The following is a 19545-nucleotide window of genomic DNA, read 5'->3' as shown; positions in this document are numbered from 1 at the left end:
GAATACACCGAGCTGTCTGTTTGAACTAATGGCGCACAGTTCGGACACTCATGCATACCTCAAATCCAGAAAATACTATGGGAGGCGCACAGTACTACATAGAGCCATGACTACAGGGAAATCTATTCCACATCAAGTAACTGATGGAAGCAGTAAAATTTGATTTAAAAAAGAGATAAAAACGACATCTTATGGAACAGCGGGGACTATGAAGCAACACAAACATAGGCACAGACACGGGGCCTGAGGTCACACAGTGTGTTGTGCCTTGGCAGAACTAAGAACAGATATAGCCCCTTGTTCTCCTCAGACTTGACTGCCCTTGACCAGCCAAAAACATCCTGTGGCGTACTGCATTAGCATCGAACAGCCCCCGCGAAATGCAACTTTTCAGGGAAGTCAGGAACCAATATACACAATCAGTTAGGAAAGCAAAGGTTAGCTTTTTCAAACAGAAATCTGCATCCTGTAGCACTAACTCCAAAAAATTGTGGGACACTGTAAAGTCCATGGAGAATAAGAGCACCTCCTCCCAACTGCCCACTGCACTGAGGCTAGGAAACACTGTCACCACCGATAAATCTACAATAATCGAGAATTTCAACAAGCATTTTGCTACGGCTGGCCATGCTTTCCACCTGGCTACCACTACCCTGACCACCAGCTCTGCACCCTCCGCTGCAATTTGCCCATGCCCCCCCCCCCCGCTTCTCCTTCACACAAATTCAGACAGCTGATGTTCTGAAAGAGCTGAAAAATCTGGACCCCTACAAATCAGCTGGGCTAGACAATCTGGACCCTTTCTTTCTAAAATTAGCCACCAAAATTGTTGCAACCCCTATTACTAGCCTGTTCAACCTCTCTTTCGTAACGTCTGCCGCGGTCAAAGGGGGTGACACTCTAGATCCAAACTGTTACAGACCTATATCCATCCTGCCCTGCCTTTCGAAAGTTTTTGAAAGGCAAGTTAACAAACAGATCACTGACCCAATCGAAAATCACCGTACCTTCTCCGCTATGCAATCCGGTTTCCGAGTCATGGGTGCACATCAGCCACGCTCAAGGTCCTAAACGATATTATAACCGCGATCAATAAAAGACAGTACTGCGCAGCCGTCTTCATCGACCTGGCCAAGGCTTATTGGCAGACTAAATAGCCTTGGTTTCTCAAATGACTGCCTCGCCTGGTCCACCAACTACTTATCAGATAGAGTTCAATGTGTCAAATCGGAGGGCCTGTTGTCTGGACCCCTGGCAGTCTCTATGGGGGTGCCACAGGATTCAATTCTCGGGCCGACTCTATTCTCTGTGTATATCAATGATGTCGCTCTTGCTACTGGTGACGCTCGGATCAACCTCTATGCGGACGACACCATTTTGTATACATCTGGCCCTTCATTGGACACTGTGTTAACAAACCTCCAAACGAGCTTCAACGCCATACAACCCTCCTTCCGTAGCCTCCAACTGCTCTTAAACACTAGTAAAACTAAATGCATGCTCTTCAACCGAACGCTGCTTGCACCCGCCCATCCCACGTCTGACCTAGAGTATGTGGACAACTACAAATACCTAGGCGTCTGGTTAGTCTGTAAACTCTCCTTCCAGACTCACATTAAGCATCTCCAATCAAAAGTTAGATCTAGAATCAGCTTCCTATTTCGCAACAAAGCCTCCTTCACTCATGCTGCCAAACATGCCCTCGTAAAACTGACTATCCTACCGATCTTTGACTTCGGCGATGTCATTTACAAAATAGCCTCCAACACTCTACTCAGCAAATTGGATGTAGTCTATCACAGTGCCATCTGTTTTGTCTCCAAAGCCCCATATACTACACACCATTGTGACCTGTACGCTCTTGTTGGCTGGCCCTCACTACATATTCATTGCCAAACCCACTGGCTCCAGGTCATTTATAAATCACTGCTAGGCAAATCCCCGTCTTATCTTAGCTCACTGGTCACCATAGCAACATCCACCCGTAGTCTGCGCTCCAGCAGGTATATCTCACTGGTCATCCCCAAAGCCAACACCTCCTTTGGCCGCCATTCCTTCCAGTTCTCTGCTGCCAATGACTGGAACGAACTGCAAAAATCTCTGAAGCTGGAGACTCTTATCTCCCTCACTAACTTTAAGCATCAGTTGTCAGAGCAGCTTACCGATCACTGCACCTGCACACAGCCCATCCAACTACCTCATCCCCATATTGTTTTTTATTTTGCTAATTTGCACCCCAGTATCTCTATTTGCACATCATCTTTTTCACATCTATCATTCCAGTGTTAATACGAAATTGTAACTATTTTGCACTATGGCCTATTTATTGCCTTACCTCCATAATTTACTACTTCGCACACACTGTATATATATTTTCTGTTGTATTTTGACTTTATGTTTTGTTTACCCCATATGTAACTCTGTGTTGTTGTTTTTATCGCACTGCTTTGCTTTATCTTGGCCAAGTCGCAGTTGTAAATGAGAACTTGTTCTCAACTGGCTTACCTGGTTAAATAAAGGTGAGGAAAAAAAAAAAAAAAAACTTTAGGAGAGGGGACATATTTTTAAAGGGTCAATCAGAAGTCTAAACAATAACAAAGCGTTTGCCCCACCACTGTTTCGGTAAAAAGCTGAAGGATGGGGCTGGAGAAAGCTATGGTGTCATAGTTAGCTAGCTGAATAAAGTGGGTTGAGTCTATTCCTTTAAACATTGAACCGCTGTGGTTCACAACAATTCTGATTTCTAAAGGTGGAAGTTGGTAGAGTTTTTGTTCGGGTGGTTCAGTGAAACAATTATAGTTGTTAGAAGTAGAAGTTTTTGGTGAGGGAGGCCCTGCTCTCTACTCTCCCGATGTTTAGTTCATTTCATTCCGATCTCCTCTGCATTATTGTAGCCATTTGCTACAGCCTGTCAACTATGCCTCTGCCTATCCCTGTTCTCTCCTCTCTGCACAGGCTACACAAACGCCCCACACCGCGTGGCTGCTGCCTCTCTAACCTGGTGGTCCCTGCACGCACCCCACACCTGGAGTTCCAGGTCTCAGGCAGCCTCTGGAACTGCCGTTCTGCTGCCAACAAAGCTGACTTCATCCCAGCCTATGCTAATCTCCAGTCCCTCGACTTCCTGGCGCTGACGGAAACATGGATTACCACTGAAAACACTGCTACTCCTACTGCTCTCTCCTCCTCTGACCATGTGTTCTCGCATACCCCGAGAGCATCTGGTCAGAGGGGTGGTGGCACAGGAATCCTCATCTCTCCCAAGTGGACATTCTCAATTTTTCCCCTAACCCATCTGTCTATCTCCTCATTTGAATTCCATGCTGTCACAGTCACTAGCCCATTTAAGCTTAATATCCTTGTCATCTATCGCCCTCCAGGTTCCCTTGGAGAGTTCATCAATGAGCTTGACGCCTTGATAAGTTCCTTTCCTGAGGATGGCTCACCCCTCACAGTTTTGGGGGATTTCAACCTCCCTATGTCCACATTTGACTCATTTCTCTCTGCCTCCTTCTTTCCACTTCTCTCCTCTTTTGACCTCACCCTCTCACCATCCCCCCCCTACTCACAAGGCAGGCAATACGCTTGACCTCATCTTTACTAGATGCTGCTCTTCTACTAATCTCACTGCAACTCCCCTCCATGTCTCCGACCACTACTTTGTTTCCTTTTCTCTCTCGCTCTCCTCCCACACTACTCACTCTGCCCCTACACAGATGGTAATGCGCCGCCGCAACCTTCGCTCTCTCTCTCCCACTACTCTCTACTCTTCCATCCTATCATCTCTTCCCTCTGCTCAATCCTTCTCCCTCCAATCTCCTGATTCTGCCTCCTCAACCCTCCTCTCCTCACTTTCTGCATCCTTTGACTCTCTGTGTCCCCTATCCTCCCGGCCGGCTCGGTCCTCCCCTCCAGCTCCGTGGCTTGATGACTCATTGCGAGCTAACAGAACAGAGCTCCGGGCAGCGGAGCGGAAATGGAAGAAAACTAAACTCTGACCTGGCATCTTTTCACTCCCTCCTCTCTACATTTTCTTCATCTGTTTCTGCTGCTAAGGCCACTTTCTACCACTCTAAATTCCAAGCATCTGCCTCTAACCCTAGGAAGCTCTTTGCCACATTTTCCTCCCTCCTGAATCCCCCCCCCCCCCCGCCCCCCCCCCTCCTCTCTCTCTGTGGATGACTTCGTCAACCACTTTGAAAAGAAGGTTGACGACATTCGATCCTCGTTTGTTAAGTCTAATGACACTGCTGGTCCTACTCACACTGCCCTACCCTATGCTTTGACTTCTTTCTCCCCTCTCTCTCCAGATAAAATCCTGCGACTTGTGACTGCAGGCCGCCCAACAACCTGCCCGCTTGACCCCATCCCCTCCTCTCTTCTCCAGACCATCTCCGGTGACCTTCTCCCCTACCTCACCTCGCTGATCAACTCATCCTTGACCGCTGGCCATGTCCCTTCCGTCTTCAAGAGAGTGAGAGTTGCTCCCCTTCTCAAAAAACCAACACTCGATCCCACTGATGTCAACAACTACAGACCAGTATCCCTTCTTTCTTTTCTTTCCAAAACTATTGAGCGTGCCGTCTTTAGCCAACTCTCTTGCTATCTCTCTCAGAATGACCTTCTTGATCCAAACCAGTCAGGTTTCAGGACTGGTCATTCAACTGAGACTGCTCTTCTCTGTGTCACGGAGGCTCTCCGCACTGCTAAAGCTAACTCTCTCTCCTCTGCTCTTGTCCTTCTAGACCTGTCTGCTGCCTTTGATACTGTGAACCATCAGATCCTCCTCTCCACCCTCTCCGAGCTGGGCATCTCCGGCGCGGCTCACTCCTGGATTGCGTCCTACCTGACCGGTCGCTCCTACCAAGTGGCGTGGCGAGAAGCTGTCTCCGCACCACGTGCTCTCACCACTGGTGTCCCCCAGGGCTCAGTTCTAGGCCCTCTCCTTTTCTCCCTATACACCAAGTCACTTGGCTCTGTCATATCCTCACATGGCCTCTCCTATCATTGCTACGCTGACGATACACAACTAATCTTCTCCTTTCCCCCTTCTGATAACCAGGAGGCGAATCGCATCTCTGCATGTCTGGCAGACATATCAGTATGGATGACGGATCACCACCTCAAGCTGAACCCTGGCAAGACGGAGCTGCTCTTCCTCCCGGGGAAGGACTGCCCGTTCCATGATCTCGCCATCACGGTTGACAACTCCGCTGTGTCCTCCTCCCAGAGTGCGAAGAGCCTAGGCGTGACCCTGGACAACACCCTGTCGTTCTCCGCCAACATCAAGGCGGTGACCCGCTCCTGCAGGTTCATGCTCTACAACATTCGGAGAGTACGACCCTGCCTTACACAGGAAGCGGCACAGGTCCTAATCCAGGCACTTGTCATCTCCCGTCTGGACTACTGCAACTCGCTGTTGGCTGGCCTCCCTGCCTGTGCCATTAAACCCCTACAACTCATCCAGAATGCCGCAGCCCATCTGGTGTTCAACCTTCCCAAGTTCTCTCACGTCACCCCCCTCCTCCGCACACTCCACTGGCTTCCAGTTGAAGCTCGCATCCGCTACAAGACCATGGTGCTTGCCTATGGAGCAGTGAGGGGAACGGCACCTCTGTACCTTCGGGCTCTGATCAGTCCCTACACCCAAACGAGGGCATTGCGTTCATCCACCTCTGGCCTGCTGGCTCCCCTTCCTCTGCGGAAGCATAGTTCCCGCTCAGCCCAGTCAAAACTGTTCGCTGCTCTGGCACCCCAATGGTGGAACAAGCTCCCTCACGACGCCAGGACAGCGGAGTCACTCACCACCTTCCGGAGACATTTGAAACCCCACCTCTTTAAGGAATACCTGGGATAGGATAAAGTAATCCTTCTACCCCCCCCCCCCCCCCCCCCCCAAAAAAAAAATTTGTAAAGTGATTATCCCACTGGCTATAGGGTGAACGCACCAATTGGTGAGTCGCTCTGGATAAGAGCGTCTGCTAAATGACTAAAATGTAATGTAAATGTAATGAGAAATGTAATCATTCTCAAATTCATAGACAGAGCTAAGGATTCAAGAACTGACCATCCATGATATCAAAAGTATCGTGTTAACCATGTTTTGAAGCTATACAGTGTTTATTTACATTTACTTTGTTTATAAACATTGAAGTAAAACAAACATATTTTTGGTTCTGACTGTTAAACCAAGCTCATGAGGCATTTATAAGTTATATTCTTCAAGATTCAATGGGTACATATCATAAATGTATAAGTCCAAAAATTGATGTAGCAACTGCTGATTTCACCTTTAAGCAATTGAGATCCTATAGTGATAGTCAGGATATTAAAATTCCTTTTGAATTAATACCTGGGTTGAATTCTCACCAAAATGGAGGATCTTGACCGAGGGTACCTTGCGGATGTATCTCTTGATGAAGAGGTGAAAGTGGGAGAGGAAAATGAAAGGGGGAGCAAGGGAGGGCCGGGAGTGGTACTCCACAATCAGGTTGTAGCGCTGGAACTTCCAGTAGGTGTCACTCTGGAACTGCACCTTAGAGAATGTGTAACTGTGTGGAGAGGGGAAGAAGAGAAAGGATTCATAATTAACATAATGTGGTCCACAATGGACACAAGACGAGGCATTGTATTTAGCTGAAAATGATAGTAAAAATTTCAGTAAAAATTATGTTGACAGACTAGATTTTATAAGAGACTGAAGATTCAGGGAGGTGAGAGGGAAGGAGAGAGAGAGAGAGAGAGAGAGAGAGAGAGAGAGAGAGAGAGAGAGAGAGAGAGAGAGAGAGAGAGAGAGAGAGAGAGAGAGAGAGAGAGAGAGAGAGAGAGAGAAAGAAAGGAGAGAAGAAAGAAAGGAGAGAAGAAAGAAAGAAAGACAGACAGACAGACAGATAGAGAAAAGGGGAAAAGAGAGTGTCCATCCTTTACCTGAACATGGCGATGAGTAGGTTGATGAGCAGGATGTTGGTGACCAGTAGGTAGATGACCAGTAATATGATCACTAGCCAGTTAGCATACTGGCTCCTGCAGGGCTCCGCGCCTCCCTCGATCAGCGTCACATTGTCAGTGCATTCCATGTCCCACTCCTTCCCCACTACAGACAGACAGACAGACGGGCATGCAGACAGACAGACAGACAGAGAGGGAGAGAGAGAGAGAGCAAGAGAGAGAGAGAGAGAGAGAGAGAAAGAGAGAGAGAGAGAGACAGACAGACAGATACAAACAATACGGAGGACAAGAGGGACAGAGGTTTACAGAGTTTTCCACTCTTATCTTATTGAAAAGTTTGGCAGCTTTGAGTTGGAAAGCATCACATACAGTGGGGAAAAAAATTATTTAGTCAGCCACCAATTGTGCAAGTTCTCCCACTTAAAAAGATGAGAGAGGCCTGTAATTTTCATCATAGGTACACGTCAACTATGACAGACAAAATTAGATTTTTTTTCTCCAGAAAATCACATTGTAGGATTTTTAATGAACTTATTTGCAAATTATGATGGAAAATAAGTAATAAGGCAACACGGACTTTCAACTCCCTCCAAAGATTTTCTATGGGGTTGAGATCTGGAGACTGGCTAGGCCACTCCAGGACCTTGAAATGCTTCTTACGAAGCCACTCCTTCGTTGCCCGGGCGGTGTGTTTGGGATCATTGTCATGCTGAAAGACCCAGCCACGTTTCATCTTCAATGCCCTTGCTGATGGAAGGAGGTTTTCACTCAAAATCTCACGATACATTGAGTTCATCCAAATGCACTCTAGCAAACTTCAGACGGGCCTGGACATGTACTGGTTTAAGCAGGGGGACACGTCTGGCACTGCAGGATTTGAGTCCCTGGCGGCGTAGTGTGTTACTGATGGTAGGCTTTGTTACTTTGGTCCCAGCTCTCTGCAGGTCATTCACTAGGTCCCCCCGTGTGGTTCTGGGATTTTTGCTCACCGTTCTTGTGATCATTTTGACCCCACGGGGTGAGATCTTGCGTGGAGCCCCAGATCGAGGGAGATTATCAGTGGTCTTGTATGTCTTCCATTTCCTAATAATTGCTCCCACAGTTGATTTCTTCAAACCAAGCTGCTTACCTATTGCAGATTCAGTCTTCCCAGCCTGGTGCAAGTCTACAATTTTGTTTCTGGTGTCCTTTGACAGCTATTTGGTCTTGGCCATAGTGGAGTTTGGAGTGTGACTGTTTGAGGTTGTGGACAGGTGTCTATTATACTGATAACAAGTACAAACAGGTGCCATTAATACAGGTAATGAGTGGAGGACAGAGGAGCCTCTTAAAGAAGAAGTTACAGATCTGTGAGAGCCAGAAATCTTGCTTGTTTGTAGGTGACCAAATACTTATTTTCCACCATAATTTGCAAATAAATTCATTAAAAATCCTACAATGTGATTTTCTGGATTATTTTTTTCTCAATTTGTCTGTCATAGTTGACGTGTACCTATGATAAAAATTACAGGCCTCTCTCATCTTTTTAAGTGGGAGAACTTGCACAATTGGTGGCTGACTAAATACTTTTTTCCCCCACTGTATAATTTGTACGGGCGTTACACACATAATACCATCTATTTCCTCCACTGGGATCTGTCCAAATATGTGCAGGTATGGCCTGTAGAACAGGCGCCGGAAGATCCAGGCGGGGCGGGGGTCATAGGAGTACAGCAGCGCTTGATTGGCCACCCCGTATGCCATAAGCCACACCCCCAGGAAGAAGAGGAAGAAGAAGATATCCTTCATCTATAGGAGAGCAAAACATATAACATGGATTACAGTGGAGGCTCCTCAGAGGAGGAAGGGGAGGACCATCCTCCTCAGTGACATTTCATAAAAATACAAATAGTGAAACACTAAAAAAGTTATCCTTTTTAGATAAAACTATACTAAATATGTTCATGTCACCAAATAATTGATTAAAACACACAGTTTTGTAATGAAGGTCTATAGTAACTTCAACAGCACTCTCTGGGGTAGCACCATGGTGTAGCCGGAGGACAGCTAGCTTCTGTCCTCCTCTGGGTACATTGACTTCAATACAAAACCTAGGAGGCTCGTAGGTTTTTGCAGTATGAACTGACATGTTGTCCATCCAATCATAGGATTACGATCAGAAAATGAACTTAGTGTGTTGTTTTGGGGTTGTGCCGCAAAGCATTATGAGGGCGTTCTATGTGTTGAGAATCTTGGGGAGTTGGTGACATTATTGGTAGAGATTGAAAAGTTCTAGTTGAGCATTTTTTGGATATTATTCAATTCAAATTAGTTTCTTCAAATTACAGGAGACAGAGGAGGTAGATTATAAATTGTTTTCTTGATTTTAGAACTTTATTTTTGTGTCCAGTTAGTGCAATCTATTTCAATTTGCCCTGCTAACTTCAGTAGCAAGTAGCAGTAGCTAGCTACCAGCTCGAGCGTGCAGTTTTCACCGCCAACACTACTGCAAATTTTGTTGACTTTTTGTAGAAGAACCACTTTCATTCTCTGGGGTACACTGCCTGAGATCAGTTTCATGAAGAAGGATGAAAAGGTGAGGCCGTTCAATACCAATTGGTATCAAAAGTATAGCTGGTTAACAGGGAGCCTTTCATCAAGCCGCCTGTATTACTGGCCTTGCCTGCTTTTTGAAAGTCTTGGGCGAAAGGGGGGTACAGTGACCTGAAGAACGAAGGTCTGTGCATTCAAACTGCGCAACACAACGAGAAAGTAAGAAGAAACAGGGATGTTCTCAAGCGGCTTATCAACACCACTGCGTTTTTGGCATGCAATAATTGGTTTTTAGAGGACACAACGAGAGGGAAAGTTCCGCTAACAACTGCAACTACTAGGAGCTTGCAGCGGTACTTGCTGCTTTACTTGCTGAACATATGGAACTTTGTACTGTCTTTTCTGGGATGTCGAAATCAATTCAGAATGATTTGATAGCTTCCATCCCATCATCTATTAAAAGTTAGATTAAAGAGAGAGGTTGATGCAGCGCATTTTTTCGAGCGCGCTCAAGTAGGCTTTCCACTTTCCTCCTGTTTTTATTTAGCAAAGATGATAACACATAATCACTCCGGACAGACACAAGCAAAAACTAATTACATAAATGTTGCAGCAGCCTAGGCTACACCTAACCCTTAGAGATCTGACATGTTGTATGGGATGAAAACGAGAAAAATGTTCAGTCTGATCAACTGTAGGCTACTAATAAGAGCAGCTGCATACAGCCTATGTGCGCTGACCATTTGGTCAGGGTAACTAATTGGTAATATTATGTATTTATAGTCCATTGTGTGTCAGGAGAAAATGTGAATGTGATCAAATTTGGTTTATATTCAAAATTGGGCTGGCTAGGCTGCCAATACGTTTTCAATCCAAAATTATTAACTGGAATTACTCAATCAACATGACAGATTTTTTATAAGGCCTACAGTTGCATAGGTCTGCATGATGCAAACATGCATAAAGCAAGCTCAGCCCTGTTAGTTAAATTGTCTATCAGTTGTTGTCTCTGTGTCTGGGTAGAGGAAATCCCCCTCCTAATCTAGTCTAAATATAATTCCTATGAACAAGTATAAGGTTGCTGCAGATTGACAGGGTTTTCATCTCCCCAGGGCCAGGAGTTTTTTTTGTTTTTTAAAACAATGTGACCTGATTAGGAAAAACCTGTCCCATCATAGCCCTTATAAAACCTTTTTACAACTGATTAATCAGATAAGGAAAAACTCCAGGCCCCAGGGGGTATACATTTCCCCACCACTCTGCTTGCGGTTGTCAGTTATCGTCAGGTATGTGGATGATCAGGGCTTTATTCAGGAACTTTTGCGCAGTCTGTTTGACTTTGTGAGTTTAACTTCATGGAGAAACTTGTTGTTCAAACCTACGACGGCGCAGCTGTAAAGGAATGTATCTGCTATTTGCATTTACAGCTAAGTCCCCTCCTGTTCTCTGATTAAGAGGTGATGACAGCTCCACTCCACTACCATTGTCAACTCTCTCCTGACATGAACTGAAGCCACATCTCATGTGCCCACTCATTTACTGGCACATTGAATGTTTCCTCTCCAAGCACTGTGAGTCCCCCTATCAATTTTCTCTTATTACTGTATGTAGTCAATCACATACGCAAACACAATCACATTATTAGACATCAATGATTTTACTCCTTGCCTGGACTAACTCATTCTTAGCTCTTTAGTCTAACTGTGTAGTGTGTTGTGTTATTGTTTTTTTGTCTTCCCAGTCAAATTCTGTCCTGCACTGAAGTCAAGCCTCTGAACAACTCAACTCATGCCTCATACCCTCATTCAATCATTGCTGCAATCCCTTCCCAAACTGTGTAAGTAGCCCTCTCATTCCCATTCCCCATAATATTGTACTATACATTTCCTTATTGAATGATTTAGGTTAAAATAATTAGTCTTTGACGATTTTTGAAAGACACTTTGTCGTCTCCGTGCATTCCACGCCTATACGGTGGGTCTCCCATCCTCCTAAATGTTTCAAGTCACTTGCCTCCACTGATGGATTACGCCAAGACATTGCATTACAGTGCATTTGAAAGTATTCAGGACCTTTCCCTTTTTCCACATTTTGTTATGTTACAGTATTATTCTAAAATGGATTAAATAAATACAAATCTTATTAATGTACACACAATACCAGATATTTTTGCAAATGTATTAAAAATTAAAAAACAGAAATACCTTATTTACATAAGTATTCAGACCCTTTGCTATGAGACTCGAAATTGAGCTCAGGTGCATCCTGTTTCCATTGATCATCCTTGAGATGTTTCTACAACTTGATTGGAGTCCACCTGTGGTCAATTCAATTGGTCAATTCAATTGATTGGACATGATTTGGAAAGGCACACACCTGTCTATAAGGTCCCACAGTTGACAGTGCATTTCAGAGCAAAAACCAAGCCATGAGGTCGAAGTAATTGTTTGTAGAGCTCCGAGACAGGATTATGTCGAGGCACAGATCTGGGGAAGGCCAAGTGTCACATCTGGAGGAAACCTGGCACCATCCCTATGGTGAAGCATGGTGGCAGCAGCATCATGCTGTGGGGATGTTTTTCAGAGGCAGGGACTGGGAGTCAGGATATAGGGAAAGATGAACAGAGAAAAGTACAGAGAGATCCTTGATGGAAACCTGCTCCAGAGCGCTCAGGACCTCAGACTGGGGCGAATGTTCACCTTCCAACAGGACAACGACTCTAAGCACACAGTCAAGACAACGCAGGAGTGGCTTCGGGACAAGTCTCTGAATGTCCTTGAGTGGACCAGCCAGAGCCCGGACTTGAACCTGATCAAACATCTCTGGAAAGACCTGAAAATGTAGCGTCATACCCAAGAAGACTCGAGGCTGTAATCGCTGCCAAAGGGGCTTCAACAAAGTACTGAGTAAAGGGTCTGAATACTTATGTAAATGTTACATTTCAGTTTTTTATTTTATTTACATTTGCACAAATGTCTACAAACCTATTTTTGCTTCGTCATTATGGGGTATTGTGTGTAGATTGATGAGGGGGAAAACATTTTAATCAATTTTAGAATAAGGCTGTAACGTAAGAAAATGTGGAAAAAGTCCATGTCCATAAGCTCTAAATAAGCTCTGTTGGGTTCTAGCTTGAAATATACTTATTCATGTTACCATACTATAACTTATTGATTACTTTACATGTATAAGGAATGTATATGTTGGGGTCAATGGAGGGTGGATAAGAACCAGGTGTATGGAAAGTTACTGAGTGAGACAAGGGGGAGTGCAGAAAGTTTATATTCTGTCAAAACATGTGTACTACCAAAGCCTTTCTCTCAGATAACAGGAATACAGGAAAGCTGTATTCACTGACCACCTTCCGGAGACACTTGAAACCCTACCTCTTTAAGGAGTACCTGTAATAGTATAAAAGTAATCCTTCTACCCCTCTCTCCCCCACCCCCCCATAAAAATAATAAAAAAATAATGAAAAAAAAGTGGTTGTCCCACTGGCTATCATAAGTTGAATGCACCAATTTGTAAGTCGCTCTGGATAAGAGTGTCTGCTAAATGATGTAAATGTATGATGGTCCCACAGTGTTAAATGAGAAAAGCGCAACGTTTCGACCCAACAAGGGTCTTTGCCAAGACCATTAAAGACTTAGGGAGCATCATACCAGTGTGCAAATTTATACGTTATCCTCTTGGATAAAACACCTGGGAAAGGTTTTTATCAATGTGCTTATTTTCACACCTCCAACCACTAATTGGACACGTTAGCTTTGCATTCCAAAAATGTTTTTTCTAATAACTGAACCCAGCCGTAGTCATGTCTCATTTTGTTGCTTCAGTAAGTCTTACCATCTTGCCGACGATGATGATCTTTGGCCCCAGTTGTTTGTGAATGGCGAAGATGTGGATGAGACGAAGGGTGAAGACCATGTAGTCCACACACAGGACTGCTCGGCCAAACTCATAGGACCACTGGAACATCCTGACATGCACACAAATGCATACATACACACAAACGCACAAAGAAACACATACAGACACAGTGACACACACAAACAAACACATACGTACAGTATGCACATGCACACAAACGCACGCACACAAGCACACACACACACAGTAGAGCAAATGTAAGTGTATTCTATAAATAATGGGGCCAATGTGTGACATTGGGATCAACATTTCTAAATAATTTGAAAACTAAAATGAAAAGGATTTTCATGCAGTTCCACATGTGTACTTAGAGGAATAAAAGTGAATATATGCAAATTGACCCATAACCACCTATACAACAGCATAGGCCTAGGACTATACATCCTTTAAGCAGGGTTCATACAGACATTGGCAAGTCAAATTCAAAGACTTTTAGGGACTTTTTCAAGCACTTAATTGTAATTTTCAAAGACCTCAATGTTATACATTTGTATAATTTATATAATTGTACATATAGGGCCTAAAATAGAACCCCGCCCCCCTCCCCCCAAAAAGCATGCAAAAAGTGTTTTTAAAAAAGTAGGCCATTACCACTTTAAGAATAATGCTTTTTTTGGGGCCTTGCCCAATTTCAATTGATATTGAAAGGCGGCAGGTAGCTTAGTGGGTAAGAGCGTTGTGCCAGTAACCGAAAGGTTGCTGGTTCTAATCCCTGAGCCGACTAGGTGAAAAATCTGTCAGTGCCCTTGAGCAAGGCACTTAACCCTAATTGCTCCTGTAAGTCGCTCTGGATAAGAGCGTCTGCTAAAAATGTGAAATTATTATTACATTCTATGTGAGAATAATGTGGACATTGCCTGACTAAATAGATTGGATGCATGCATGACGATTTTTCTGTAGCCTATGTGGCAGACGCAGGCACACATAATAAATCCATGAATAGCGGTAGCATTAATCTCACCATTTGAATCCCACCTTATTTCCTGGATCAGATGTGTGAAAATGAGAGCATTTCGTATTATTCTGTACATAAATCCGAGACACTCCATTTACAATAGTATATGTTTGGTATGGTATGTATTCATTTGTGGATGTTCATCGCCCATTTCGTATATGTTACGTATTATAATTCGTATTATATGTAACAAATTTGCTAAAAGTACAATATATACAAATTTGCTAAATGTACAATGTTACGAATTTGCAAAGCATATTATATGTTATGAATTCTAGCTAGTTGGCTAAGGTAAAGATAGGGGTTAGGGTTAAGGTTAAGAGTTAGGTTAAAGGGTTAAGGTTAGGGGAAGGGTTAGCTAAAAGGGTTAAGGTTAGGGTTAGCTAACATGGTAAGTAGTTGAAAGTAGCTAAAAAGTAGTAAGTTGCTAATTAGCTAAAATGCTAAAGTTGTCCGTGATGAGATTCAAACTCGCAACCTTTTGGGTTCGTGTTATACGCCCACCCATCCACCCCGACCAACCACTCTATAAGTAACCATTTGTCCAGCCTGGTCTCATAGACTAGACATAACATAGTAAACAAAAATCCGGGACACTCAAATTAGTAGGATATGTTAAGTTTGGTATGGTTACATAAGACAGATGGTTACTTAAGGCAAAAAAGTAGGGTGGATGGGTGGACGTATAACGTGAACGTCTAGCAACCCAAAGGTTGCAAGTTTAAATCTCATCACGGACAACTTTAGCAACTTTTCAACTACTTACTACTTTTTAGCTACTTTGCAACTACTTAGCATGTTAGCTAACCCCTTCCCCAAACCCTAACCGTAACCCATTTAGCTAACCCTTCCCCTAACCTTAACCTTAACCCTTCCCCTAACCTTAACCCTTTAACCTAACTCCTAAACTTAACCCTAACCTTAATCCTAACCCCTAACCTAGCTAACGTTAGCCAGCTAGCTAGAATTCGTAACATATCAAACGCTCTGCAGAATTATTGCATATTGTACGTTTTGCTAATTCGTAACATCTAATACGAATTGTAATTCGTAATATATCATACGAAAAGGGAGATGGGCAACCACAAATTAAAACGTAACATATCATACTAAATGGAGTGTCCCAGATTTATTTACAGAATAATATGAAAAGCTCTGAGACCAGGTTGATCTGTCTTATGTAACCATACCAAATGTAACATATCAGCTGGATCCAACAAGTATTATGCATAATTTTGAAGAACCACGTTAATGACAGTATCGATTTAGGTTTTCAGTATCAAGGTAAGGTGACTCTTTCTGTTAGAAACATTCGATTTTGCAATCACATTTATTATGTTGGATTTGTGTGCCCATGAAAACTGTTTTCACCCCATAACATAAGGAGACACTGCATTTCTGAGATCTCTATACAAAAAACTGTCTGACAGCTTGATCCAGGATTCTTACAGGGTTCAAGTTCAATGTCTAATTTAACTGATTAATGCTTAATATATGATATAACGACAACTTACACTGCCACAAATGAAAGAACAGAAAAGTAATGTTTTAAAGGGTTAAACATACAGTGGCTTGCGAAAGTATTCACCCCCATGGTATTTTTCCTATTTTGTTGCCTTACAACCTGGAATTAAAATAGATTTTTGGGGGGTTTGTATCATTTGATTTACACAACATGCCTACCACTTTGACGATGCTAAATACATTTTTTTGTGAAACAAACAAGAAATAAGACAAAAAAACAGAACTTGTGGTAGGCATACTTTGTAGAGCCACCTTTTGCAGCAATTACAGCTGCAAGTCTCTTGGGGTATGTCTCTATAAGCTTGGCACATCTAGCCACTGGGATTCTTGCCCATTCTTCAAGGAAAAACTGCTGCAGCTCCTTCAAGTTGGATGGGTTCCGCTGGTGTACAGCAATCTTTAAGTCATACCACATATTCTCAATTGGATTGAGGTCTGGCCTTTGACTAGGCCATTCCAAGACATTTAAATGTTTCCCCTTAAACCACTCGAGTGTTGCTTTAGCAGTATGCTTAGGGTCATTGTCCTGCTGGAGGTGAACCTCCGTCCCAGTCTCAAATCTCTGGAAGACTGAAACAGGTTTCCCTCAAGAATTTCCCTGTATTTAGCGCCATCCATGCTTCACTGTGGGGATGGTGTTCTCGGGGTGATGAGATGTGTTGGGTTTGCGCCAGACATAGCGTTTTCCTAGAGGGCCAAAAAGCTCAATTTTAGTCTCATCTGACCAGAGTACCTTTTCCATATGTTTGGGGAGTCTCCCACATGCCTTTTGGCAAACACCAAACGTGTTTGCTTATTTTTTTCTTTAAACAATGGCTTTTTTTCTGGCCACTCTTCCGTAAAGCCCAGCTCTGTGGAGTATACGTCTTAAAGTGGCCGTATGGACAGATACACCAATCTCCGCTGTGGAGCTTTGCAGCTCCTGCAGGGTTATCTTTGGTCTCTTTGTTGCCTCTCTGATTAATGTCCTCCTTGCCTGGTCCGTGAGTTTTGGTGGGCGGCCCTCTCTTGGCAGGTTTCTTGTGGTGCCATATTGTTTAAATTTTTTTATAATGGATTTAATGGTGCTCCATGGGATGATCAAAGTTTGGGATATTTTTTTATAATCCAACCCTGATCTGTACTTCTCCACTTTGTCCCTGACCTGTTTGGAGAGTTGCTTGGTCTTCATGGTGCCACTTGCTGGGTGGTGCCCCTTGCTTAGTGGTGTTGCAGACTCTGGGGCCTTTCAGAACAGATGTATGTACAGTGGGGAAAAAAATATTTAGTCAGCCACCAATTGTGCAAGTTCTCCTACTTAAAAAGATGAGAGAGGCCTGTAATTTTCATCATAGGTACACGTCAACTATGACAGACAAAATGAGAAAAATAAATCCAGAAAATCATATTGTAGGATTTTTAATGAATTTATTTGCAAATTATGGTGGAAAATAAGTATTTGGTCAATAACAAAAGTTTCTCAATACTTTGTTATATACCCTTTGTTGGCAATGACACAGGTCAAACGTTTTCTGTAAGTCTTCACAAGGTTTTCACACACTGTTGCTGCTATTTTGGCTCATTCCTCCATGCAGATCTCCTCTAGAGCAGTGATGTTTTGGGGCTGTCGCTGGGCAACACAGACTTTCAACTCCTTCCAAAGATTTTCTATGGGGTTAAGATCTGGAGACTGGCTAGGCCACTCCAGGACCTTGAAATGCTTCTTACGAAGCCACTCCTTCGTTGCCCGGGCGGTGTGTTTGGGATCATTGTCATGCTGAAAGACCCAGCCACGTTTCATCTTCAATGCCCTTGCTGATGGAAGGAGGTTTTCACTCAAAATCTCACAATACATGGCCCCATTCATTCTTTCCTTTACACGGATCAGTCGTCCTGGTCCCTTTGCAGAAAAACAGCCCCAAAGCATGATGTTTCCACCCCCATGCTTCACAGTAGGTATGGTGTTCTTTGGATGCAACTCATCATTCTTTGTCCTCCAAACACGACGAGTTGAGTTTTTACCAAAAAGATCTATTTTGGTTTCATCTGACCATATGACATTCTCCCAATCCTCTTCTGGATCATCCAAATGCACTCTAGAAAACTTCAGACGGGCCTGGACATGTACTGGCTTAAGCAGGGGGACACGTCTGGCACTGCAGGATTTGAGTCCCTGGTGGAGTAGTGTGTGTTACTGATGGTAGGCTTTGTTACTTTGGTCCCAGCTTTTTTTCCCTCAATTTGTCTGTCATAGTTGATGTGTACCTATGATGAAAATTACAGGCCTCTCTCATTTTTTAAGTGGGAGAACTTGCACAATTGGTGGCTGACTAAATAATTTTTTCCCCCACTGTATACTGAGATCATGTGACAGATCATATGACACTTAGATTGCACACAGGTGGACTTTATTTAACTAATTATGTGACTTCTGAAGGTAATTGGTTGCACCAGATCTAATTTAGGGGCTTCATAGCAAAGGGGGTGAATACATATGCATGCATCACTTTTCTGTTATTTATTTTTTTGAATTTTTTGAAACAAGTTATTTTTTTCATTTCACTTCACCAATTTGGACTATTTTGTGTATGTCCATTACATGAAATCCAAATAAAAATCCATTTAAATTACAGGTTGTAATGCAACAAAATAGGAAAAATGCCAAGGGGGATGAATACTTTTGCAAGGCACTGTAGGTTTTAAATCAACTCATGAATTTTATTGAATATAGCTATGATCCCCCTTATATCTTCATGTAATAACATTAAGAAAAAAAAAGAGATTATTATCAATGACTTATCAACAGCTGTAACAAGTTGTCCAGTGTAGGAAATCCTAACTGGTACCCTAGTTTATAGAAAGACCCATTACTATAATATGATATATACATAATATGCCTACATGTAAATCACACATGATAGTGCTGATAAAGAAATGAAGTCATAAAGACTAAAACTGGTCTAGCCACCTCATTATTAACATAAGAAAACAGATTGACCCCTGAGTCGTATTCATTAGGCACCAAATGGAAGAAACCTACCTGAACAATCTGAACTTGTCAAATAAGTTACGTTTTCCATGGCAAAGTGTTTTGCTAAGTTTTGCTACGGTGTGAACTAATGAATATCACCCTGTTCAGACGATAAGAGTGGTGCTTAATTCCAAATATGCCAAGGCACTCCTGTAAAGCTGAAAATAATGGATAGGTGTAAGCAATGATGGAAATTCCACCTAGCTTATCAAAGGTGAAGGTAAAGCAATTATTATATTGCTTCAACCTAACCATTCTTCTAATATCTGCAGGAGTGTCTAGGGAGTGTTAGCTGGATTCAGCATTCATAGCACACTGAACCATGTGGGAGTATAATTTGGTCCCAAGGACAAAAGCACCCTCATCAATGTCCACATGTGGAAAAGTTGGGCCCGTTTTAGGGTAGGAGTGCTGATCAAGGATCAGGTCCACCCCGTCCATATAATCTTAATCATTATGGTCTAAAAGGCTAAACTGATCCTATAATCAGCACTCTTATTCATTGTGAATACAGGCCTGTTTATGTGCACTAGGAATAAGAGGGGGATAATTGTGTGGCTCCCTTTGTATGTTTTTTTTTTCCATGATCAGAGAATGATACCTTGACGGATGACAACAAACTCATAACTCCCAGTTTATGGTCCTC

The 19545-nt window shown here is 43.2% G+C and overlaps 1 protein-coding gene across 1 annotated transcript in view; it reads right to left on the bottom strand.

Annotated features, from left to right (window-relative positions):
- Positions 1 to 19545, bottom strand: part of LOC311099758 (transient receptor potential cation channel subfamily M member 4-like) — a 110984-nt gene that overhangs the window by 36187 nt on the left and 55252 nt on the right. The window contains exons 20-23 of the mRNA XM_084140502.1: positions 13327 to 13459; positions 8562 to 8736; positions 6928 to 7093; positions 6370 to 6551 (exon numbers count right to left, since the gene is read on the bottom strand). Of these exons, the coding sequence (XP_083996628.1) occupies positions 6370 to 6551; positions 6928 to 7093; positions 8562 to 8736; positions 13327 to 13459 (656 nt within the window). The remainder of the gene's footprint in view (positions 1 to 6369; positions 6552 to 6927; positions 7094 to 8561; positions 8737 to 13326; positions 13460 to 19545) is intronic.

Source organism: Coregonus lavaretus (assembly GCF_964263955.1).
Source record: "Coregonus lavaretus genome assembly, chromosome: 1".
In the NCBI taxonomy this organism is placed as follows: Eukaryota; Metazoa; Chordata; class Actinopteri; order Salmoniformes; family Salmonidae; genus Coregonus; species Coregonus lavaretus.
Note: the sequence above shows the minus strand (reverse complement) of the source record. Positions and strands in the feature narration are given on the sequence as shown.